The following is a 25,872-nucleotide window of genomic DNA, read 5'->3' as shown; positions in this document are numbered from 1 at the left end:
TTTGCAAAACAATATGCTGCACAACAGATGTTTATTGTTAAAATTAAAACAGAGAAGACAAAATTGTGGGAGTAATTCTTAATTTGTAAAAAAAAAATTATTGTATTAATATTATTGTTATTATTACATTGAGAAGTACATTCTACTTTTTGATGGGATGTCGCGAAGACTTTCTACTTTCTGTATATGATATGACGATAGATTTATCACATGAAATTGTGAAAAGGTGGTGAAATGACTCTCAGAGTATCTCTGAAGATGTGTTCATGATGTCCTCATATATTGAGACGGCAGAAAATGTAAAACTACAAGCATTGTGTGCTTCATGAAACCCTGTCCGTGACATTCATTCACTCAGAGATGCACAGAACAAACAACCTTCATATTTAAATAGAAGTTCTTTTGTGCTTTAATATTCACAGATACTATTCCATGTAGTGTACAGAGATACCTTTGAATTATTCATCCAAGATTTGCTAAATTCTGTGACATTAAATGTTATACAGTAAATGACATTTTATGACTAGATTCGGTCCACATTTTGCACACTGAGGAAATCACGCAGACCTAAAATTATTTACATAACTGTGTGACCCGACTTTAAGAAACCCTGATTTAATGTATGATTAAATAAATCTGTCATGAAAACAAGTTATAGGCAGACACTATGTAGCCTAAATTGGAGTAGAAACATAACTTTATAATTACATTTAGAAGTTAATGTAAAACTGCCCTATGTGCAATTTACATGTTTGCATAAATTTTGTTTCATTTGATTAATATATTTATAACTATGTGAAATTTACATGTTTGCATTTCTTGGAGTGTTTATTATATCTAAAAATAAGTAGAAATTTAATTTAATAGTTTGGGCTCTGTTGATAATTGTAACCTTTAATATTACAGTAATGTGCAAGCAATATTGCTCCTTGTGTATATATATATGTGTATATATATATATATATATATATATATATATATATATATATATATATATATATATATATATATATATATATATATACATACTGTACATTTTTTATTATAATTTAATTTATTTAAATACAGAGCAATAGTTCAGTAAACCACTACTTAATTCAAAAAACCATCCCCCGGTTTCACAGACAAGGCTTAAGCCTAGTCCTAGACTAAAATGTAAATCTGAGCTGTTTCAACTGAAAGGAACTTGCACTAACTGATCTTAAAACATGTCAGTGCCTTTGTTTTGTCTTAGGATGCATACCAGTAATGCTTTTTTTCAAAGGCATGTTTATAAAAATTACTTAAATGTCCTAATTGGACTATGGCCTAATCCTGGTTTAGGCTAAGCCCTGTCTATGAAACTGGGCCTCGATCTTTACCTATTCCCCTGCTGTACAAAAAATTTACCAAATTGAGACTTCAAAACTGAGGTATGTACCACACCGTCATTTTATTAAAAAAAAAAAATTCAGCTCATGTTCTGCATTCCACCTGCTTCAACCTGTTCCCTCCTAACTGCACCGTTGTGCACTGATGCTCTGTTGAGAGGAGCAGCAAAAGTGGATCTGTAGGCTCCAGTGAAACATCGGTACAAAGGATGGGTGTTCTGGTGGGCCAGTCATCAAGCTGGAAAAACCAAGATCAAGTGGTCATTCTTCCAAATAATGTAAGTCATCACATCTAGAAATGGTGCTTTGGGATGTTTTCTTTGTCAGATGGATGCAACCTATGCTCATTGGAAAAACATACTTCGGTATCTACGTTTTTGCAAAACTCCAAAAACATACCAATATATACAATTCACTGCAGTTTCCAGCTGAAATGTGACCCTGCACCACAAAACCAGTCATAAGGGTCAATTTTTCCGAAATTGAGATTTATACATTTCCATTGATGTGTGGTTTGTTAGGATCGGACAATATTTGGCCAAGATACAACTATTTGAATATCTGGAATCTGAGGGTGCAAAAAAAACAAAATATTGAGAAATTCGCCTTTAAATTTGTCAAATGAAGTTCTTAGCAATGCATATTACTAATGAAAAATTAAGTTTTGATATATTTACAGTAGGACATTTACAAAATCTCTTCATGGAATATGATCTTTGCTTAATGTCCTAATGATTTTTTGGCATAAAAGAAAAATTTTGACCCATGTAATGTATTTTTGGCTATTGCTACAAATATACACCAGTGACTTAAGACTGGTTTTGTGGTCCAGGGTCACAAATTCACAATAGAGGCAGTAAAACAGAAACAACTTACTTTTTGCTTAGGTATCACTTCCATAAGTCACAAAATGTGCAAAAAGCAATGTAATGTCGCCACAGGCGTGCATTTCCAATGACCTTGAGTTGCAGCTGTGCTAAGTAAATTGGTTTCTTATGTCTGGACAAGAATTGATCATGAAGTTAAACATACTTACCAGTACATTGGGAATCGTCTCCCTGTAACAAAAGGTTTGTTTGATCTGTGGACCAAGATGTGCTGCCAACCATCCCAGAATAAAAGCCACGGTAACTGCTACCACTACAGCGATGATCACCATCACCAGCCCCATAAAGTCAGATGTCTGCTCTAGGAAGGAAAGCCCATGTTAATGTGAACAAGCTCAGAATTATATATTACTGTATTTATAATCTTGCCTATTCTTATTTTGTAGAGATGGAATGGCAATCAACTAAATTAATTTCCTTTATCAAACGATCACACCCTGCAGTGATTACTCACTAGGTATGATGACACACTGTGTGTCAATGCTGCAGCTCTTGTTAATGGCTTCTAATAGTGCTTCTGCCTTGAAGCACATCTTCTCTTTCCCTCGATGGGCAGCAATGGAAAAATGATATGGATAAGCTCTGATCACATGAATTAAGGCCTGCAAAGACATTCATCACGTCACAATAAGCCTTAGTTTGGACGGACAACAAATTGTATTTTATACAAATGAAAAGAAGGCTGTGAGTGATAGAGATACACACTCTGTTCAATAGGTTGCACTTTTCATAAGCCATGTTTTCCTTTTTTTTTCAACTGAATATGTGTGTCAGTTCCATCACTATGGTATACTTCAGCAATATCACATTCACAATCGTACTGTTGTTCCAAATATCAGCATGACCATTATTCCAAAGGCAATGATGCTAAAATTGCCACTAGTGCGCATCTGAATGTCCTGCCCCTCAGCTCAGCGGCATGTGCTCCAGTTGTATTGTAACCAGTAGCGTTGTCTATATTTCTTATCAATCCGAGCCTGATTGAGACACAGAGGATATTATGGCTCGTTTCCACCGAGCGATACGGGTCAGTACAGTACGGTACAGTATGATTTGGGACGGAACATCAGCTTGCGTTTCCACTGCCAAAAAGTTCTATGTTTTTGTCAAGAGAACATCATTATTTATATTCAAGAAAAGTCACTAAAGGTAGGTCTTTTGGAGTCGGAGGCATACTGAACTGACACAGACTAGAGCTCATAATTGTTAACTAATTCAATCACTTCCTAATTATTAACATTTTTAAATGAATTATCTTTATTATTATTCTATGTTTTTGATCGAAATAAACAGAGAACATCCATCCTTTGGTAAGAGTAGTAGTCACAATTTTAAAATGTAGCCGACTTATTTGGGGGATATCATATTCATAAATTCGTTTCCACAAAAAAACCCAATTGTTCACTTTTAAGACGTTACTGATGTGATTAGTAATTAATTGGTTATTCTTTATTAACTGGTCATAGTTCACAAGTAGTTCTCAATGAGGAGATTTTTATTTAATAATTATCACATATCTAATAAGGAACTAACTTTGTCCTAAAATTGTTACTACTTACTGCTTAGTTAATCTTGCTTCTCTATTAGTTAATAGTATTAAGTTAAGTGTTAATTTAGTACCATTACTTCCTGCATAGTTACTTGTTAACAACGGACCATTATTCTAAAGTGTTACCGAAATAGTGTGTTGTAAAATAATGTTACTGTTAAGTGGATTTAATTTGTATTAAAGGACTTTTAAAATTTTAAATCTCTCTCTCGCTCTCTTTCTCTCATTCAGATCATCAGCTCAGTGAATACAATTATTTTCACATAGCTATGAGAAGCATTATACATGGATGCGCGTACAGTTGCCGTACTGTTCTAAAGCTTTAATCATGATAAAACTGTATATTAAAAGCTAACAGAAGCAGTAGCATTTACAAATAACAGCATATCTAACAGTATGACAACAACAAACAAACATAACATTAAGAGCCGTACTTGCACAGGTTCTGGGCGATCCTCTTCACTAATGACTCGTTTCCACTGAGCGGTACGGTTCGGTACAGTGCAATACGTTACACAATTATTTCCACTGTCAGAAGTTGTGAATGGTACCAAGATAGCAAACTGTATCGTACCACTTTTTTGGTACCCTTCCGTTGGGGTACCTAGCACAGCAAAGGTTACCAAAAGGGTGGGGCTAAGCTCACTGCAGAAGTTGATTAGTTGAAGGGGATAAAGCTTCTCCTTCACTCGTTCCGCTCTGCTGTCCTTGTTGGGCTTATTTACATCAGAGTGCGCAAACACAAAAAAATCTAACAGTGTATTTTATGATTTTATATTTTCACACAGACAATAGCCATTTCTCAATATAGGTTATTGTCTGTTCTTGTGGACTTGTGAAACGTCATTGCCCAAAAACCTGCGTAATTTTCAAAATATTGTTACTGTGTCATGAAATGTAGTTTTAAGAGATTTTCAGGTGAAATGTAGTTGTTTAAAACTCAAATCTGCGGTTTATTTATAAAGATAGCACCTATTTGGAAAATTTGCTATGCCGATTTTGGAGCTCCATGTGGATGACCGGGCGCTCAGTGCTCGTTTAATAACAAAGTCACATTAGTCACATTGAAATGCCAATAAGGGCTACTTAACTTAACAGAACTCAACTTCAATGTACACACAACCAAACTATGAGAAACCTACAGGAACAATTGAGCTGTTTATGAAAAAACTACAGTGGTATTTAAAGACATAAAATCTGTCTCAGTGTGCCATTAACAGCAAATTATCATGAACGTGTGTCCATGTATATTGTTTAACTCTATAATTAAAATTTCTCCATACATCACATAGGTCATTCGTTTCTATCATTTGTATTAATTTTCTATGAGAAGCCATATGTGGCTCTACATAGTTCCGATCAATGTTTTTCTCAACACAATTAAAATCCCCTCCCATAACTAAAAACTCCCCATTATCACACTTTTCTACTACTGTATTCAATTGATCTAAAAAGACAATTCTTTCTATTTGTGAGGCTGGTGCATATATACAGACAAAAGCAAAAACATGATCTTCAAATTGAGCCTTAATCTTTAAGCCTCTACCTTTTACAAATTCCTCTAATAAAAAAGATGAGGGAATAAAATTTTTATTAAACAAAACAGCAACTCCACCACGGAGTGAGGTATTATGACTCAGAAAAAGAAGACCACCCCATTGCTTAGCCCATTCAATAGCAATTTTTTGTCACTATGTGTCTCCTGCAAAAACAGGACATCAATTCTATTTTGATTCACTACTTCATAGATTTGTGCTCTCTTCCTGTAGTTTCTAACCCCATTCACATTTAAAGATGCAATGTGAATGTTACTCATTAAAAAAAATAAAGAAAGAGGCTACACTACAGAGAGCAAGACATCCAATCAGGGCATAAAGTTTAAACCATTTCATCATCATTGCTCAATTGGAGTTGAATTTTTGTGACAATTTTTTTTTAACCGATAAACTTCTTTGTCAGTAAATCTCCCTTCACTCATTAAACACTTAATATTTTCCAGCAGTCTTCTAAGGTCTGGAAAATATTCCACAATTTGCACTCCTCTCATGTTTTTAGTCACCTTCAAGAACTTTTTAATCTCATCCACTCCATAGTCAAGTCATGATCAACCTGATTGGGAGCAAACTGAAACATTTGAATCCGAACACTCCCTCTCACTACTTTCATTGTCTAACTTTTCCTCCTCATGATTCTTTCTGGCCTGTTTCAAAACCAAGCTCTTGTCACTTTTTTTCCTCTTCAGAGGTGTTTTAAAAACAACCTGATCCATGTCCATTAACATATCATGTTGAACCACATTCTCTAAATGTGATTCAGTATCAGAAAGCTGACTCAAACTCATTTGTATATTCACTATTGCTTCATCTCCACCATCAGTATTGTTACTTTCATCCATCTCAAAGATGGTCAAATTAGACTTTTTAGTGCATATTTCATCATTTTCATCACTTTGTCTAATCAAACCGGAATCAACATTGTTAGCTGCTAACACAAATCTTTTATGATGACTAGAATTAAAATAATCAGAAGTAGTAGCAACTTCCCCATTTTCATTCTGAGCATTCTTATCTTTAGCACTGTTATTCTGCCCACTTTGATGAGTGACATTTTCTGGACAGCCACAAATCAAATGACCAGACTTTCCACAAAAAAAACACTTCATCGTATTTGTAGAAACAAAGACTGTGTAATCAAAATCGTCCACCTTAAATTAAAAATTTAAGTCAAGGTCACATCGATTTCCATTTAGTATCATGTATGTGAATCGTCTAAACGATACTACATGTTTTACCAACTCCAATTTACTCCCAATAGCGGAGCAATATGGGAGCAATAATTTTGCCAAAGCGTGACAATTCTTGGGTCAACATCTCATCTTTGATAAAAAGGGGTACATTTGAAATGGTAACTTTCTTAACGGGAGTAGAAAGAGGTAGTGCTGGGGTAAACAAACCATGTATGTTTATTCCCTTTCCAACAACTTAATTTGCTTTCTCTACTGTACAACACGATTTAATTATTTATTCTGGATGCCGCAAGCACACACTCATGCCCAACGACATTGTCAACAGCGAAATTGCCTCCATGCTCCCCGCAGACACCACCTTCACCCTGTGGTGCCGCGTGAGTAAATCTAGAGCATTAGCTCCCCGAGCTGCCATCCCTCCCAGTACAAAGACTGGTTTTGGCGCTCAACAAACAGGCTTCTCTTCTAAACTCACAACAAATAAACTTTAACTTTACAACAAACAATGAAAAAAGAAAGAAAAAGAGACTTATTACTGCCACTGAGCGAAAAACCCCACACTCACCACACCGCTCACTCCACTCACTCAACAAACGCCCGCACATGCGCACAGAGAGAGAGAGATCTGAGGAACAGGATTAAGAACCGCTGGAGGACCTGAGGAACAGGATTAAGAACCACTGCTTTAGAACATTGATTTTGAAAGTTGTGTCCATTAAAATCGTTAGAAGACAGAATCGCAATTTATGTATGAATAGATTTTTACGTGCACCCCAAGTTTTCTCTTCCTCTTGTATGGCCTCGCCCCCTTCCTTACATGTTCCCGGGGGCAGGGTTTATCTGGGTTCATGATGTAATGGACCCGGGAAGTAACTCGTTGTAGTCCCTACGAGCCATTTTTGTAGGCATTAAACTGACAGAATTTTAAAAGACGATATCTCCGTTTTCATTGAACTTTCAGCGCTGCAACTTTGCAGATATTGTTTATGCTCAAACAGCAACATTACATTACATTTACATTTAGTGATTTAGCAGACGCTTACAAATGACATTTGAGGAATTCGTGCTCTGCATTTAACCCATCCAACGTGCACACACACAGCAGTGAACACACACACCGTGAACACACACCCGGAGCAGTGGGCAGCCATTTATGCTGCGGCGCCCGGGGAGCAGTTGGGGGTTCGGTGCCTTGCTCAAGGGCACCTCAGTTGTGGTATTGAGGGTGGAGAGAGCGCTGGACATTCACTCCCCCCACCTACAATCCCTGCCGACCCGAGACTTGAAAGGTTGCGGGTTAAATGCAGAGCACGAATTCCGAGTATGGGTCACCATACTTGGCAGTATGTCACTTCACTTCACATTAAAAGCAATCAAAACCAACAAAAGAGCAACAACATGCAACAACAAGTTCTATGACAAATCTTGGTCAGCATAACGCAGTACACATAGAAAGTTTTTTTTTTTTTTTAAGAAAACGAGTAGATAGAATATAGACAAAAGAAACCTAGTGGGGTTTTTTTTTTTTTTTTTTTTATATAAAACAAGTAGGTAGAATAGAAAAAAGAAAGCTAGTGTTAGTTATACAAGAAAAGCTAGCAGTTAGAGTATAAATATGCAATTGATAGAGGGTCAAATGTGTATTTTTATTATTTTTTAAATAAAAAAAAGACAGATAGATAAAATAAAATTAGAATAGAGAGTGCTAGAGTTAGATGGTCAAATAAAGATGGAAGAGATGTGTTTTTAGCCGTTACACACTAATTAACATTACACACTAACTAACGTTAAAAAAGACATACAATCTATGTCCATGCGCGCTAATCATGTTAAAATCATCCTAGCAATATGCTACCAACATGCTAATCATGATAGCATCATGCTAATCATGCTAACATCATGCTAATTGATCATGCTAAAATAATGCTAGCAACATGTTAATCATGCTAGTAACATACTAATCATGTTAGCAACATGTTAGTAACTTGCTAATCATGCTAGTAACATGTTAATCATGCTAGAAACATGCTAGCAACATGCTAGTAACTTGGTAATCATGCTAGTAACATGCTAATCATGCTAGAATCATGCTAGTAACATACTAATCATGCTAGCAACATGCTAGTAACTTGCTAATCATGTTAATCAAACTTCAATTTCAACAACTTCAACAACAAATTCAAACTTTAAGCTTTTCAAAGCTATTTCAAACTTTCACACAAGGCTTTCTCAAGCCAACTTCCAAGTTCGTCTGCGAACTTTACTTATCTAGTTAGCGGTGTTTGCCAAAGGCAAGGCATCACTATTTTATCTTGCATACTTCTTCTTTCACACAAAATTTTGACGCTATTCCTCCTGCACTAGTGATGCACGGATGAGCTAAAACGTGACCTGAATTCACAGATTCAAATTAATTATCCACCCGCCAACCGCCCACACCTATAATTTTGTCTGATTTAGGTAACCATACCCGACCCGCACCTGATCTTCACATTCAGGGTTTGTACGGTCATGAAAAAACCTGGAAAAGTCATGGAATTTTAAAACAGCAATTTCCAGGCCTGGAAAGTTTTGGAAAAATAAATAAACCCAGAAAATTTTGGAAAGCTATTTCACAATTCTCTTTGTTAATAGAATTATGTTTAATCAGGTCCTGAATTTCGGTGCGAGATTGCACGTCACGTGAGTTATGGGGATCCATTTGCAAGGCTTTATTAAAAGGAGTGGTGGGAAACAAGCATGGGTCAAACATTGGCAAACATATATGGCAAGACAAAGAGTAGTCCTAGGGCAAGCGTGAGTCTTAGATCGGCGAACAATATCCAACAGGGGCAAGGCAAAGAGAGATAATACAGGTACACAGCAATAATCCAAACAAGGTGCAAACAAAGTCAGAACAGCAAGGCAAAGGGTTAATCCAGGAAACATGGGCAGGTATCAAACACGAGAAAACTAGCAAGGAAAGACTAACAACTGAGTGGGCTCTGTAGAGTAGCTATCGCTAGGATATTCGCTAAACAATATTCGGCAGAGAGGAAGAGGAAGTCCATGATTTATGTAGGGTGTGTGATCAGTGCATTCAGCTGTGTGTCGTGAGTGCAAGGGATGATGGGAATAGTAGTCTGAGGTGGCGTGCAACAGTTAGTGTAGTGCAAGAGTCCCTGTGGTGAGCGAGTGACCTCTGGTGGTTAGTTAACGGAAGTTCGTAGGCCAGATTCATGACAGAGAAATGAATCTGATTCCGCCTCCGCTCCACCACCCTCCTGGATTGTATAGGAGCGTCTGGAAGCCCCCCCCCCCCAATGAGCGGCTTCCAGACGCTCCTATACAATCCAGGAGGGTGGTGGAGCGGAGGCGGAACAGGGGGAGGTGGAGTGGCCGGGGACCGAGGCAGAGCCGGCAGAGCAGGAAGCCAGACGGAGCAGAAGACCTCCAGGGTGGAGCAGACAAGACAGGAGTCCACCAGTGCAGAGGAGACAGGGCAGAAGACCTCCACAACGGAGAAGGTGGAGCAGAAGGCCACCAGGCCAGAGCAGAAGACCACCACGGCAGAGCGGAAGACCAAAACGGTGGAGCAGAAGACCACCAGACCTGAGCAGTAGACCACCACGGCGGAGCAGATGGAACAGAATCCGCTGGTAGTGACTGGGACCTAGAAAAGACTGAGACACAAGAAACAAAGAGAGCACGTACAGACTCAAGGACCAAGGCAGGGATCACAGGAGGTCCATCAACATCTTCCCTGGTGGCAACCGAGAGGGCAGACAGTCCAAAATCTGACTCATTGACAGTGACTAGACAGACAGGCAGTTCAAAATCTTACTCACTTACTGAGACAGAATTGGTAGCTAGCATTACATTAAACAAGTTAACTAGGACTTCACTGGCAGACGACACAACATTAGGATCATTGGCAAACACTGGTTGAGTTGGCAGTTCACACATGGGGTCATGGGTGGAAACTGGAAAGACAGGAACATTATCATACACATTTGGGAGAACAGAACAGTGGACTGGGTTGACAGTCCACAATTAGATTCATGGGCTGATAAAGGATAGGCTGACAGCTCAAGATTAGTTGTATCAACCTACGCTGGACTGGTAGACATTACAATAACTGAAACTGGACAGACGGGTGGTTCAACATTAAATTCTTTGAGGGAAACAGGACTGACGCATAACTCACAGACAGATTCATGGACTAAAACAGGTACTACAGAGGATTTGGTATCAGACACACATGCAAACGACACATGACCTAACTTCTTGACAGAAATTGGGGAGACTGACAGTTCCATAGTTGACACATTCGGGGAGACTGAGCAAGGTGACAGCCTACCATTGGACTCACTGACAGGGAGTGGCGAGATGGATGGTGTAACAGACATATTCGTGAACACAGAACAAGTAGTTCATATTTAGAGTCACTGATTGGAACTGGCAAGACAGAGTGTTCACTAACAACCTCCTCGGCTGTGACCGGTAAAGCTGAGAGACTCAAAACAACTTCTTCAGCAGGCTCGGAACAAAACAAAAACTCATAATTGGCCTCCATGGCCGGTTTAGAGCAAGGCAGGAGTTCGTAAGCGGCTTCCATAGCCGCGACAGGATGGTGTGAGAGCTCATAATTAAGTACCACTGACACCTCTGAAGGTTCTGCAGCAGATGCCGCCACCTTTGGAGATTCTACAGTAGATGCCGCCACCTCTGGAGAAACTGCAGCGGGCACCGTCGCTTCGGGGAACACAGCAGCGAACGCCACTACCTCCGAAGGTTCTGCAGCCTCAGCTGCCACCTCTAAAAACATCATAGTAGACGCTGCCGCCTCTGGGAGTTCTGTGGTGGTGTATGCAGCCCGAACACACCAAAAAGCGATCCCCATCATGGGAAGCACTTTAGACAGGGGCATCAGTTCGGGAACAGGAGGGATATAATGAATGGATTTGGGGATACCAGCTGCGCGTGCAGACACCAGCGGTGCATCCCTCACACTGGATACCAGACAAGGAACTCGATGGACTGACCTTAAATGTCCGGGTGTGACAGACAGGATGTGACAAGACTCTGGATGGTCGGCTGTGATGTGGTTTGACTCTGGATGGTCGGCTGTGCCGTGGCGTGACTCTGGATGTTCGGCTGTGACGTGGCCTGACTCTGGATGACCAGCTGTGACGTCGTGTGACTCTGGATGACCAGCTGTGACGTGGTGTGACTCTGGATGACCAGCTGAGACGAGAAGAGATTCTGGAAGATCAGCAGAGACGTGACTCGTGATGATCAACGGTGACTTGGCTTGACTCACGAAGATCAACTGTGGCCTGGCTTGACTCATGAAGATCAACTGTGGCTTGGCTTGACTCACGAAGATCAACTGTGGCTTGGCTTTACTCACGAAGATCAACTGTGGCTTGGCTTGACTCACGACAATCAACTGTGACTTGACTTGGCTCGTTAACATCAGCTGTGACTTGACTTGGCTCGTTAACATCAACTGTGACTTGACTTGGCTCTTTAACGTCAGCTGTGACTTGACTTGGCTCTTTAACATCAGCTGTGACTTGACTTGGCTCTTTAACATCAACTGTGACTTGACTTGGTTCATAAACTTCAACTGTGACTTGACTTGGCTCTTTAACATCAACCGTGACTTGAATGGACTCATGACTGGCAGCAATGGCATGACGGGGTGTTGTTGTGGCCGCCATTTTCTGAACGGACTCCGCTGTCGCTGCCATTTTGTGAGTGTGCTCCAGCGCAGCTGTTATCACACTAGTGAGTGCGGTATTGTGTTCCTCCGCGACACCCACAGTGAATATCTGAACCAACAGTCCACAGAACATAATCCAGAAAATGACTCAGTGATGAACAAGGGCCCTTATGAATCACTTTTGATTTTAAAGGCTGGTTAAGGCCATCACAGAAAAAGTCTATTAACATAGAGTCTGGCAATTCTGAGCCATTAGACAGAGCCAAATATTCCGCAATGTAACGCTCGAGTGATCGTGTACCCTGCTTGAGGGCTAGTAACAAGATCGCTGCATCCATACCTGACCAATGTTCGTTGGAAAAGCCGCTGGATCCTTGTGTGGCCGAGTATTCTGTAACGTAGTCTGAGGTGGCGTGCAACAGTTAGTGTAGTGCAAGAGTCCCTGTGGTGAGCGAATGACCTCTGGTTGTGAGTTAACGGAAGCTCGTAGGCCACAACATGTATCGTATTACTCATTCCCGCAGGTTTCGACTTTAAAATGAGGGAAATTCCTGCAAAACATTTATTCATTATAGGAGAGATGAGTAAATAAATTCACACAAACCATCAGATCAAATCAGTCATTTCAAAACAGCGTGAGTGGTTCAGCTGTACCACGTCTTCTCTTTGACCTTCTCTTCACATCGGCGCATATAGAGCTCCACGCTGTGATACAAGACTTTAGCTTGCGGGTTCCGGTACAGTTGACAGAATTGTCAGTTGCCTAATTGGTCATTGTTGCATCATCACAAAAATATTATTTCCACGTCTTTTTAAGCCATTCGGTACTCACGCTCTCCAGAGGCGCTTTTCTTTGCGCTTACTGTCACATCCAAAGCGAGTACCAAATTGAGTTTGCAAGCAAAGCGTTGCACTTAAGTGGCCAAATACACACAAAATGGCGTCAAAATGGTCATCCTGGCAAGTATCCTCATAAGCACTGTTGGTTTTGTCTTAAGTTAATGTAAACATTTGCGAAAGAAAACGCATATGTATTAGTATTGTGTCAGGGTTCTGTCACTTCAGTCTAGTTTATTCATGGTTTTGTGACGGAGCCCTGACACTCCCTTCTTGTCTTGTTTTCTGGTGAGCGCGCGGCTTTGAGTGTGCTCGAGCTGATCGCTCTTGTCTACATGCTCTGTTTCATGTTGGGGCGTGGTGTTCGGATCCCGGCACTCTTGTCTTGTTCAGACTCTGTTCTGGTTTCGTGTCGGGGTTCTGACACTCACGCTCCAGGTTTGTTCTTGCTGGGGAGCATGGGATTTCGAGTTCGCTCGGGCCGTGCGCTCCTCTGTCCTCTGTGTGTGTGTGTATTTTTTGTTCGGCATGCGGTTCGGTTTTGGCCGCGTGCTTTTTCTCGTTTTGTTTTGCTCCGTGTTGCACGCAGCTGGTGTTTTTTCACTGGCTGCGTTGCGTGCTTTCATGTTTGTTTTTTGTGAACACGCGGCTTATGAGTCTTCTCATTAGCTGCGTGTTCGTGTCCTGTTTTGCACATGGCTCCTGATTATTGGTTAATTTGCCCCACCTGTTATCTCATTACCCTCCTCATTTGCTCCCCTTATAATCTCCTTGTGTTTGCAGTCCTGTGCCGGTTCGTCGTCGACCTTACCCTTGTGAAGTCCTGTCCTGCCTTGCCTTGCCTTGCCTTGCCCTGCCTTGGCAGTGGGTTTTCCCCTACGGGGTAGTTTTTGTTTGTTTATTTTATTTTATTTTATAATTAATAAAGCCCTATTTTCCTCCAGCAATTAAGTCCTCGCTCTATCCCTTCACCCACACCTGACAGTATTGGATCCGTGAAACAGGTCTTGTGACAGCAGCCTAATAAAGCTGTGCCGTCTGTCATTAATATTAATCAAACAACAAAAGACAGAGGAAATCACTCACTGCTCTTGACTATTTAAAACTTATAAAACTTCATATTTTAGAAAATGTATTTAACATTTGCATCATTAATGATTTATTTTATCCACTCGCGACCCACCTGCAAATAATCAGAATGCATTTTCTTATTACTTACTTACTTTTGTCATTTAGCAGACGCTTTTGTCCAAAGCGACTTACAAATAAGAAAAAGTAACTAAAACTAAAAGTTACAACTCTATAAATACTATATACCCACATATTTAAGAAAATAAAGAAATTAAATAAAATTGACACATGCATATAACAACATTTCAATAATAAACATATAAATGAAAAAACTAAAATAAAAAGCGATACTTCTATCCCTTGCCGGTGTCCCTGCCCGGTGGAGTCGCACGGTAGAGTTGATGGTCTTTACACTCTTTACTTTTTACCCGACCCACCCGACCCGCAGATATAACCGCAATTTGCGCATCATTATACTGCACCGTTTGTCACAGACCCATGATTGAGGCGTCAAATTGTGCGACCTATTGAGGAATGGTGTGCTTTATCTTTTCTAAGCGATCGGGTGTACAATGTTTGCCCCATGGGCAAAAAAGTGGGCGAAAACGTCCCATACACTTAACATTGCAACCACCTTTGACAGGCCCTAGCACCGAAACAAGAATTTCGCAGAAACATGTGGGTCACCACATTTGAAGACGCTGTCAAACTGTGTGAGAACATACCCCAAAGTGGGGTGTAAGTTGTACCCCTGGGGAACAAGAATGCCCCAAAGTTGCCCCATAAACATGCTAAGGTGAGGAACGGCCCATGAAACAATATCTGAACACACGTTTTTCCTACTATGGTAATTTACATAGGAATTTTTAACTGAACATAACTCTGCATCACAATGCCATAGAGACATGAGGTGGGCTCATTTTACTCAGGCAGCCAATCAGACTCTCAGGATAATTATGAAGCTGTCAAGCCACACCCTAGCAACCATTTAGAGGACCCTAGCAACTGATCACATAGACTGCCATAATAAAAGACCCAGATTGATATCTTTAGATCACAGTGTCACAGAGACATGGGAGTGGGCTCGTTTGACTCGGGGCAACAAATAGCCAATCATGAATCACCTTACACTCTTCCTAGCCATGCCCTAGCAATTACTGCAACCAAAACCCAAACAGGCATATCCTCAAATATGAATGCCATAGAGACATGGCAGTTGTAAAACAAAGCATGTCCATAATGAAATGTCCAGGATGGAGGGGAGAGGGGTTTGACCGACATGTCAAACAACCAATCATAGTTTGTTTCGTTCAGCGTCACGTTTCGGGATGTGAACATTTTGCCACAATAACAAACCGGTGTGTGAAACTCTCAGATGTATTTTAAATATTCTATGCCACGAACTTTAAATATTTCACATACTTTTGAAAATCCAACGTTTATTTGATCCTGATAAGCATTCGTCGTCACATTTGTAAACACGACGGCTTTCTTCTTTCGTGAGGGAGTTTGGCGCCACAGCATCTTTGTTTCCCGGCGGACCGAAAATAAACATGACACTCGCATCTCCTGGAAATCCGGTTGAATTCAACCAGTCAGATGACGACATCGACATTCCTGAAGTGTTTCCAAAAAAGTGTGCCATATGCATCAGACGTTTAACCAGCGTTCCGTGGGCGTGACGTCTGAGACTAACATGTGGTTAACATGATGCTAACACGATTAGGTTTAGCATTAGTGCCTAGTGTTGAGTTTTGCCACGGCAAGCACCAATTTACATTCTAGTTACATTGGCTTGACAAAGCCAGCATACTGTTATGCTATTTAAACTTATATTTTATTATTCGTGCTCACAAAACTATATAATTTGCATGTGTTTTAAAGCCTTGTAAATTAAAACATCTGCAGAAGGGACAGCTGCAGCTACTGGGCATGCGTATTTACATATATTCCGAGCCAACAATATAACGTGAAACCAATGAAAATGGTTTTTAAAAGTACATGGCACCATAGTTTCATCAATTTAGAGTGTCGCAGTGACCGTCTTTTTGCAGTAAAGGACCTGTCATAGTTTAATGAGTGGTAAGATCACATGAAGCGACGCGAGGTTAGCTGCATTGACACAAAGTCCCTGAGTGCATAATGTGCATATACAGCTCCCGATTGGGGCAAAGTTCATGGCATTTTGTCCATAGAATGATAAGAGCACACGTTTTAACACATTATTTTATTATTTAAAATTTAGTATTTTAACTTGCCATGCATACAGCGCCGTACATGACAGATTTTCTGGTATGCAAAACAAGTACTTTAAAGGGATTCCTTTAGCTTATCACCGTTACTGTGGCAGCCAAAAACAGCGCAACTTAACCCTGCACATATTTTTATATTTAGTTATATTGCAAAAGTTTCAATTCAGTCTATCTTTTTTACCCCGTTTTAACATGGATTTCTATGGAGACCTGCAGTAGCTGATGTCGGATAGCAGCAGCGGCAATAATATCTGTGTTCTGATTGATCAGATTTCTTGTCAATCAAGCTCCCTTTGAATGGTCAATTCAAGCATTAGAAGATATTAAAGAGGTAAATTAAGTGATTCTAAGCTGTTCTGTGGTCACCGAGAGACCTGCGTTGCGTTTCTGAATGCTCGTGCCTGAACCTCATTGATTCGTGCTGTTCTTGGTGCACGAACAGACACATACATACAAGATTATTTTAAATACATGATAGCTTGGCGAATATCATCGAAAACAGTTGTTTATGTCTGAAGTGAACAAAAACTGCTTAGAAATAAATGGGATGTTAATCATTATATTGGATTTGAACATTAAAATAACTGCATTTACCAGCTTCTGTCTTTCTTTGTTAATCCATCAAAAAAAAAAAAAAAAATTAATTTGTCTTGGCTGCTTTCATTTATTTATTTATTTATTAATCTAACAAGAATCAATCTATATTTCATGAACATTATGCAATGCTATTTTGCATTTGATTCTTCCATTTCTGCATCTAAACACCTATAAACCTAAAACCTACTCTTTTATTTGCAATTTGCTTGAAATAATTGGTCTCTACACTTTTATTATCATATTAAACTTGTTTGATACAATAGAAAATTACAGCGGTCTTTAACCAATATTACCAGGGTTTGTACAAGGGGCTTAAAATGCTTGAAGTACATGACTTTGACTTCGAAATTAATGTTTAATCTTTGCTAATGACAATTTTTGTTGTCATAAAAAGTTATTATGAAAACAATAACTATTGTACTTTTTTAATCATTATATTGTTTATGTATTATAATTGTTAAATTACCATTTAACAAAGGACATAATAATCAACCATTACTGCTTAAAATTGTAAGTTGAAAATTCAACTATTAAAGCATGAAGATAAGTGAATTTGAGTTTGATGTGGGTATATTATCAGTAAAGTAATCATTAAACATTTGTAATCATTTAAAAAATGTTGCCTATTTTTATTAATGTGCTTCAGAAATGAAGGCCATAATACTAATGTTGTCCACACGAGGGAGCTACAGAATAACAAAGATCTCAAGCCTTCAAGATCTCAGTTTAAAGACTGTGAAAATGGCTAAATAAAGTGACTAAATAAAAAAATGCATATAAATTCGTTATATTTTCATTAACTTTAATAAAGGCCATTATAAGAAATATGCAATAACTGTAATCTCAATACCTATAGAATAGTAAGTTTTTTATCTTCATTTTAGTAGTATTCACAATATGTTTGTCAAGTTGTCAGACATAATGAATGTATGTCCAACTGAAGAAGGGACACTATATTATCTATTTTAATATTGTGTATATAATAATATTGGGTGATGTCACGAGTCTGTTCTGTTTTTGCCATGTTTTCCATTGACCCAGTTTCCCCGATTAGTTAATTAGCTCCTCACCTGTTTCTGTTCTCCCTTAATGATGACCTGCATTTAAAGCTTGTGTTCTCCCCAGTCTGATTGTCTGCTATTGTATGTGTTACACTATTGCTATCGCCTTGAGTAAAGCTATTTGTTTTGATATACCTGCCTCGACCTGTTTTGCTTCCCTTCGTGGGGCGTACCGTAACAGAATAGCAGACCGAAACAGTTTTTTTTCTCCGCTTGCGTGGAGTGGGTGCTGGAGAATAATGATCTGTTTATCTTCGGTGACCCTGCTGAGGACAGCTCCAGTCCCACTCCCGATCCAGAGCCCAGCCAGCCCTCACCATCTCGCTGCACGGAGGTTTCGTCAGAGCCCACCGCAGTCGCAGAGCCCGAGCCGGCCGCGCGGATAGAGCCGTCACCACGGAGAGTGACAGAGCCACTCATCGTCCCGGAGACCGAACTCGACGCGACTGACCAGGTGTGTGAGCCGGCAACATCGTGCGTCGTGGGAGTCTTAGTGGAGATCGAGGGAATGAATAAATCCCCAGCCCACATATCCACCACTGAGGGTGAGCAACCGCTGGCTTCTGGAAGCTATTTTGAGGAACTGTTGGGCCTATTCGAAGAAGATCTGATTGACTGGTTTGGGGAGGCATTACCTAGCCCTGTATCTCATGTGTCTCCGCTGGTTCCGTCCAGCCCTGAATCTCCTGTGCCTCCGCTGGTTCCGTCCAGCCTGGAATCTCCTGTGTCTCCGCTGGTTCCGTCCAGCTCGAATCCTCCCGTGTTCCCTCCCAGCCTCCCTCTCCCGCCTCCTCTGTACCAGTCAGCCAGCCCATCAGTCCCTCCTCAGCCACATCAGGAAGACCCCTCTACTCACCCTCAGCACGCCATGCCCGGTGGATCGGTTGAGCTTCGGGTCTCCCTGCAATCTGCCACCTCGGGGCTGGAGGATCCTCAGTCCTCGCCTCCAGCCTGCGAGACCCGGACTCCACCTTGGCCCTCCGATCCATCAGCTCCACCTTGGCTCGTGGCTCCCTCATCTCCACCGTGGCCCCTCACTCCACCAGCTCCACCGGGCTCCCTCGTCCCTCCGGCTCCGCTTTGGTCAGTCGTCCCCCTGCCTACTCCATGGAATTCCACTCCTCCAGCTCCGCTTCGTCCCTCCATTCCTCTGGCTCCGTCGGGTTCCTCCCTCCCTCTGGCTCCTCCGTTGTCCTCTGTCACTCCGGCTCCACCGCGTCAGTCGGGATCCCCGCCTCCGCCTCTCTCGCCTGAGCCGCCGGCTCCGCCGTGGCCATCCGGCCCATCTGTGTCACCCTGGCTCTGCGGCTGCTCTACTCCATCCTGGGCTCCTTCTCCACCGGCGTCATCTCTGGCAGTCGGTCCCATGGTGTCGGTGGTCCCATCCCCACCATGGCTCCTCCCGCCATTGACTCCGCCGTGGGCCGCCATCCTGGCTGGCCTCTGGACTGCCATCTGGCTTCCCCTGCTCCGGGCTCCTCCTTGGCTCCTCCCACCCTCCACTCCCCCTTGGACTAATTTTTTGGACTGTTTTTGTTTTTTCCTGCTCCCTATTGCCCGGATCCCTCCTACTCCATGCCCGCCTCCTGAACCCCCACCCTCCCTCCTCTGTCGGTCTGCATTTTTCGGTGCGAGGACGCACCGTTCCGGGAGGGGGCGAACTGTCACGAGTCTGTTCTGTTTTTGCCATGTTTTCCATTGACCCAGTTTCCCCGATTAGTTAATTAGCTCCTCACCTGTTTCTGTTCTCCCTTAATGATGACCTGCATTTAAAGCTTGTGTTCTCCCCAGTCTGATTGTCTGTTATTGTATGTGTTACACTATTGCTATCGCCTTGAGTAAAGCTATTTGTTTTGATATACCTGCCTCGACCTGTTTTGCTTCCCTTCGTGGGGCGTACCGTAACAGGTGACAGGACTTAATATAAAAAAATAAAAGGCCTGACTTATTACACATCCAGCTAGCCTACTCCGTCCAAGCTAAAAATACTATGCAAACTATAACTGTTGTACTTTTTTGCAGTGGGGCAGCTCAAGAACGCCGAACACACAAGTAATCTGGTTCTTTTGCCATGTTGGTTTTATCAAGCAACATTTAAAGTTTGTTCACGAACTTTAGCTTCTAATTCTTCTTCTTCTGAGACTAAAATTTCTGACTGTATCTCCTCCTAGATACACTTTAACTCTACAAACTCCAAACTCAGCCCAGACCTTCAGACTGATCTGACTTGAGTTGATATATATTTTCAAACTGATCAGACTTACAGTTTTCATAAAAATGAAGATTAAAAACTATAAAAATCCCAAAGACTTACATTGACAGAATGTTCAAATGAGCCAAAACTATTCAAACTCCAACTGACAAAATTCAAACTTAAACTCCCAGAATCCCCTGAGACTCAATCAAGCTTCCCTTCTGTGTACTATTTCTAACCCATTAAAACTCATTCAAACTTATCTAATATTTGCATTTTAATTTACATTGTCATTTAGCAGACACTTTTATCCAAAGCGAATTACAAATCAGGACAATGAAAGCAATGAAAATCAACAAAAGAGCAATGATATGCAAGTGCTATGACAAGTCTCAGTTAGCCTAACGCAGCACATGTACCAAGGTGTTTTTTTTTATATTTTTTTTTTATATTATATAGTAAATAAAAAGAAAACAGATAGAATAGAGCAAGCTAGTGTTAGAGGCCTTTTTTTGCTTTCTGTTAATTGTATAATAAATAAAAAGAAAACAAATATATAGAATACAAAAATAATTGAGAAGCTAGTGTTTGTTTGTTTTAAACAAGCAGTTAGTAAATGAATAGAGTGCAAGTCTAAAAGGGCAAGTTTTTTTTTTTTTAAGAATAGAATTAGAATAGAGGGTGCTAGAGTTAGAGGGTCAAATAAAGATGGAAGATATGTGTTTTTAGCTGATTCTTGAAGATGGCTTAAGGACTCAAATGCTCAGACTGAGTTGGGCAGGTCATTCCACCAGGAGGGAACATTTAATGTAAAAGTCTGTGAAAGGGATTTTGTGCCTCTTTGGGATGGCACAATAATGCGCCATTCACTTGCAGAATGCAAGCTTCTAGAGGGCACATAAGTCTGAAGTAATGAATTTAGGTAAAGGGGTGCAAAGCCAGTGGTGGTCTTGTAGGCAAACATTAATGGCTTGAATTTTATGCGAGTAGCCAATGAAAATTGATAAACAGAGGTGTGATGTGCATTTTTTTCGGCTCATGAAAAATTATTCTTGCTGTTTTCTGGATTAATTGTAAAGGGTTGATAGACATTGCAACAACCTAGCAACCACCCAGAGTACCCAAGCGACTGCATAGGAACACCCCCAAGTACCCTAGCAACCACATAGCAACACCTTAGCAACCACCCCGAGTACCCTAGCAACCACATAGCAACACCCTAGCAACCACCCTGGTTACCCTAGCGACCGCATAGCAACACCCTAGCAACCACCCTGATTACCCCAGAAAAATAATCAAGAGTACCTGAGCAATATTTTTAAGCCTTATGAACTCATATTTCTGACAGACTGTACTGCCTTCAAAATATTCAAGCTTTAAGCTTTAAAACTACTTTAAACTTCACACTGTTTAAGACTGAAAACCATCAAACTTTTGAAACTTGGTTTGAATTGAATTTTGGTCAGGCTTTCTCAAGCCAACTTAAAGTTTGTATCTAGTTACAATTAGGCAGAGGTATGTTTGGAAATAAAACTGATATTTCCTACTGACACTCTACAGCAAAAGATAGCTAGATAACTGACTTAGTGAAAATACTAGTGGCCTAAGACTTTTACACAGTACTGTATATTGAGTAATCTGTTGAATGAATGACTACTCTACAAACTGACAGTCAGAATAGAATAGAAAATAAAAACACAACAAACAGAGCAATACAACAGTGAAAAATCACAGTGCTGTTCGACTGAATATCAGCTCTCATGGAATTGCTTGGCCAATAAAATTTAAAGACCGGAGAGCATAGGGGGAGCGTCTAACGTTTGAATGTGAATGGAAGAGATGCTTTAGTATATTTAATATGCTTTTGTGAGGAAACAGCTTCTTGCATAAAAAAATGACAGCTCGCCTGCTAAGCATTGACATGTTTTACAAGGAACCTTTTTGGAGCGAATAATGTGTATTTATTAAGATTAAAATTCTGTTTAATAAGAGAAGTCACAGACAATTTTATGACAGGTTGAAAACATTAAGGCTCTACAATCCACAACGGCTTACAGTTATAAAACCTATAAAGTGAATCACTTTAACATACACTTTCTCCAGTGTTACAGTCATCAAGACTGTAATGTCCTCCCTTAATAAAATAATCTTTGCTTACTGTTGTATGAAAAAGTGCAATCCTCTGAACAGACTATACATCTGTCACGCATAGCCTTGTTTTTTCAATTGTGCTAAAAAAAATATGCCTTCTGCCTTACCAAGGTCCACAGGCATTCGTTAGCAGAACAATCAGACATGTTATGCTGGGTACACACCACAAGATAATCGGTAATGTCCCGATTATCTTGGGGGTTCTAAAGATTACCTTATCAGATTTTTCTGTGGTGTGAGGTGTGTTAAGATTGACTGAATCTGCTCGGAAGAACGTCGGGGGCGCCCCGATCACGAATCGTAAATATTCAACGATGAATATTTACTATCAGAAATCCTGATGTGTGGGGGGAACCCCGAGGACACCACACAGTATAGGAGCAAAACTGTTAAATCTAGGATTTTTTGCCCTCATGTTTGTGATCTCTCACATTTTGAAGATCTTATAAGATTTTTTAAATCTTTTAGTGTGTACCCAGCATTAGGTTACATAATGGTTACAAAATTAAATTTTGAAAAGATTCTCACATTCTGTTCGTCCCCCTCCTTCCAGACTTTAAGGTTTACAGTCATATCAGAAAGAGTTGTGCTAAAGTCCACTTGGATTGGATCCCCCTCCACATTCATCGTCATTTTTGGAACCAGTAACACTGCTAAACAAGACACAAAAAAATTAAAACTGTCCCAGTTGAGCTATTTCAGACATCTCTCATTTGTTTTAGTAAAAATAATGCTCAACTGTCTCTCCTGTTGAAGGTCGCTGGTAGTTGTGTCCACGATTTCTGGCCATCACAGTTTGTTTTTATGCGGATACTGTAGTCAGAATTGGAGGCCAGGTCATGGGTGAGGTCACACCTGTTTTCACTGATCTCTTGGCAGTCATACGCATTCACCCATGTTCCATCAAGATTGTATAACTCATACTCCCTTCATTCAGAATCAGAGATGAGTAATATTAATTTCATAAGACATGAGTTACAATTAACACAGTCATTTAAAAATATAAACTTGATTACAATATCTATCGATTTATTTATTTAGTTAGTTAGTTACTTAGTTAGCTGACAAAATAAAAAAGTGTTTTTGAAATGACTACTTGATGCTACGTCTGCAAACCTGTTTGCTTGAAGTGATGGGTGGAGACTAAACGCTTAAGAATACATGTTCTGCCTGTAGTAACAAAGTGCAGGCATAATCTTGCTCAAAACTGTATCTTGCAGTCTAAAACATAAACTGCCAAAAATGTACATTTACATTTAACCATTTAGCACTTTTATCCAAACCGACTTATAAATGAGGACGATAGAAGCAATCAAAACCAACAAATGAGCAATAATATATAAATGCTGTGACAAGTCTTGGTTAGTCTAATGCAGTACAATGTGGCAAGGTTTTTTGTTTGTTTGTTTGTTTTAATAAATAAAAAGAAAACAAGTAGAAAGAATAGAGAATGCTAGTGTTAGAAGGTAATTTTTTAATAAATAAAAGAAAACAAGTCGAAAGAATAGACTCCAAGTGTTACAGGGTCATTTAATAAGTAAATAAATATAAAAAAAACACCTAGATAAAATAGAAATAGAATAGAAAGAGCTAGTGTTAGAGGGTCAAGTGTAGAATTTGCAGTTAACGATACTGTTATTGAGCTGAATATAATCAACATCCAACTGACTTGAGATTAATAATGACAGATGTCAAAAAGGGGGGTATTTTTGCTTACCCTTGAAACTGCACAGAGTAGTTGACTGTGGAACAGGATGCTTTCAAGAGGTTCCATTTCAGGATGTGCATCATGTTTACTGAATGCATTGAGGCGTTCAGAGGTGTGGATAGTGAACTTGAATCTTAAATGCATGACCGATATTAACATTTTAACATACATTTGTTAAAAAGTTAATCTCACACAAGCACACACACAAATACTGATTAGCATGTTCAAAAGTACTTTCAGAATGTCAAACCTCAAATTCTTTGCATAAACCTGTTCAATATTTCAGGAATATCATACGGTGCCAAAATAAATATTCAGGTTAATGTCAATGAAAGCTAAAGAAGCTAATGTTCAGATAAATATTTCAAAATAAGTAACATTTATAGTAATTTACAAAAATATGACTGTGTAATGATTATGTGAATGTTTTACCATTTAAGCACCAGACAACTATGCAAATACGATGATATGGTACTATACCCATGTTCTTATATTATTAGGATAGTTTTCGAATGCCAAACTCAATTTTACACAATATGGAACAGCATGATTCTGTTCCATTAAAAAGGGAACAAGACCCCTGACCAATAAATACAATTTGTTTCTCTTTAAAACTTGTGTTTTTACTTATGTCATTTCTTTATACAGTGTTATGTAGTTGTAATCGGTAATACTAATGATGGTCAGAAAAATGACGTTAGGTCAAAAGGCTGACTGAAATGCTGTGATAAGAAGTACTGTATCACATACCCCACTATTGTAATGCACAGTGGCTGAGAGGTTGTACTTACAGTTAATGGTAAAGTGCAGAAGCAGAGGAAACAGTCTCTTAATCAAGCCACTGCTCATAACCTCTTCTCCTGTCTCTCTGAACACCTGCCCTCGTCAAGCCCTGGACCCTTCTTCCTTTGGCAAAACCCAAAAGAGTCCAGGGTTTTCCCACTCTCCTTTTTCAAATAAATCAACTCCTGAAAATCATGTTGATGTGAAAAGGAAGAATCTCAGTCTCAGTGACTGTAGGTCTCGTCGTGTTGTCTGCTCCTATAAACATACCTGTGGACTAAATGAAAAACTTGAGACAAGGCAAATGAAAAAGGTGCAAAGAACAGCATAACTCGTTGGACAAGATACCTCACATCCACTGGAATGAACCTGTAAAACCTGTTTGAAAAGTACAGTTGCATGTGGTCTATGACACTATATGAAAGTATGTCAAACAGGAGGAGGTGCAGTAGTTATGTGTTGTTAACTATTACCGGGAAAGTAAAATAATTTCAGATTGTGGGTGTATGTCCTTAACATACACACAGATTTTCAGACTTTTGAAAATTTACCTCAAAATGATAAGACCTATCTACTCACACCTTGCAGTTATGAGAGAGGGGGGGGGGGTCGCAGGAATATTTCTTGATCATAAATTTAGGAGTGTAGTTAAAATCTCGGCCGATGGACAAAAACATACTGTTTCAGTAGTGATGAAAAATGCGGGACACATTTTTTACATAAAGTTTCATAATTTATAAAGAAAATAAAATAATAAATATTTTTTTTAACTTGACTTTTTAAAGTAATCAAAAAGCCAACTTACAGCCAACTGAAAGTACCCAATAAATTATGATCAACCCATTCAGAAAAAACAGTATTTACATAGAAACCTATGCATATGTGGCCTATGGGAACTTTGACCAGATCTAGGTTTAAAGGTTCTTGACTACACCACCTGGTGGCTCTCACACCAGGAT

The 25,872-nt window shown here is 39.9% G+C and overlaps 1 protein-coding gene across 2 annotated transcripts; it reads right to left on the bottom strand.

Annotated features, from left to right (window-relative positions):
• Positions 1 to 1,328: 1,328 nt before the first annotated feature.
• Positions 1,329 to 25,273, bottom strand: crfb16 (cytokine receptor family member B16). 2 transcript variants are annotated; one of them, XM_079379757.1, is made up of 7 exons: positions 24,922 to 25,273; positions 24,140 to 24,263; positions 23,162 to 23,349; positions 22,951 to 23,075; positions 2,712 to 2,859; positions 2,407 to 2,558; positions 1,329 to 1,608 (listed from the first exon to the last, which is right to left on the bottom strand). In XM_079379757.1, exons 1-7 carry the CDS (start codon positions 24,977 to 24,979, stop codon positions 1,456 to 1,458), a joined length of 948 nt encoding a protein of 315 aa, XP_079235883.1. In that variant the 5' UTR covers positions 24,980 to 25,273; the 3' UTR covers positions 1,329 to 1,455. The 2 variants fall into 2 exon arrangements, with proteins under 2 accessions (XP_079235883.1, XP_079235884.1); XM_079379758.1 differs by lacking the exon at positions 2,712 to 2,859 and having other exon boundaries at positions 2,407 to 2,553; positions 24,922 to 25,192.
• Positions 25,274 to 25,872: the final 599 nt, after the last annotated feature.

The sequence above is a fragment of the Barbus barbus genome, assembly GCF_936440315.1.
Source record: "Barbus barbus genome assembly, chromosome: 26".
NCBI lineage: Eukaryota > Metazoa > Chordata > Actinopteri > Cypriniformes > Cyprinidae > Barbus > Barbus barbus.
This window is presented reverse-complemented; position numbering and strand designations above follow the sequence as displayed.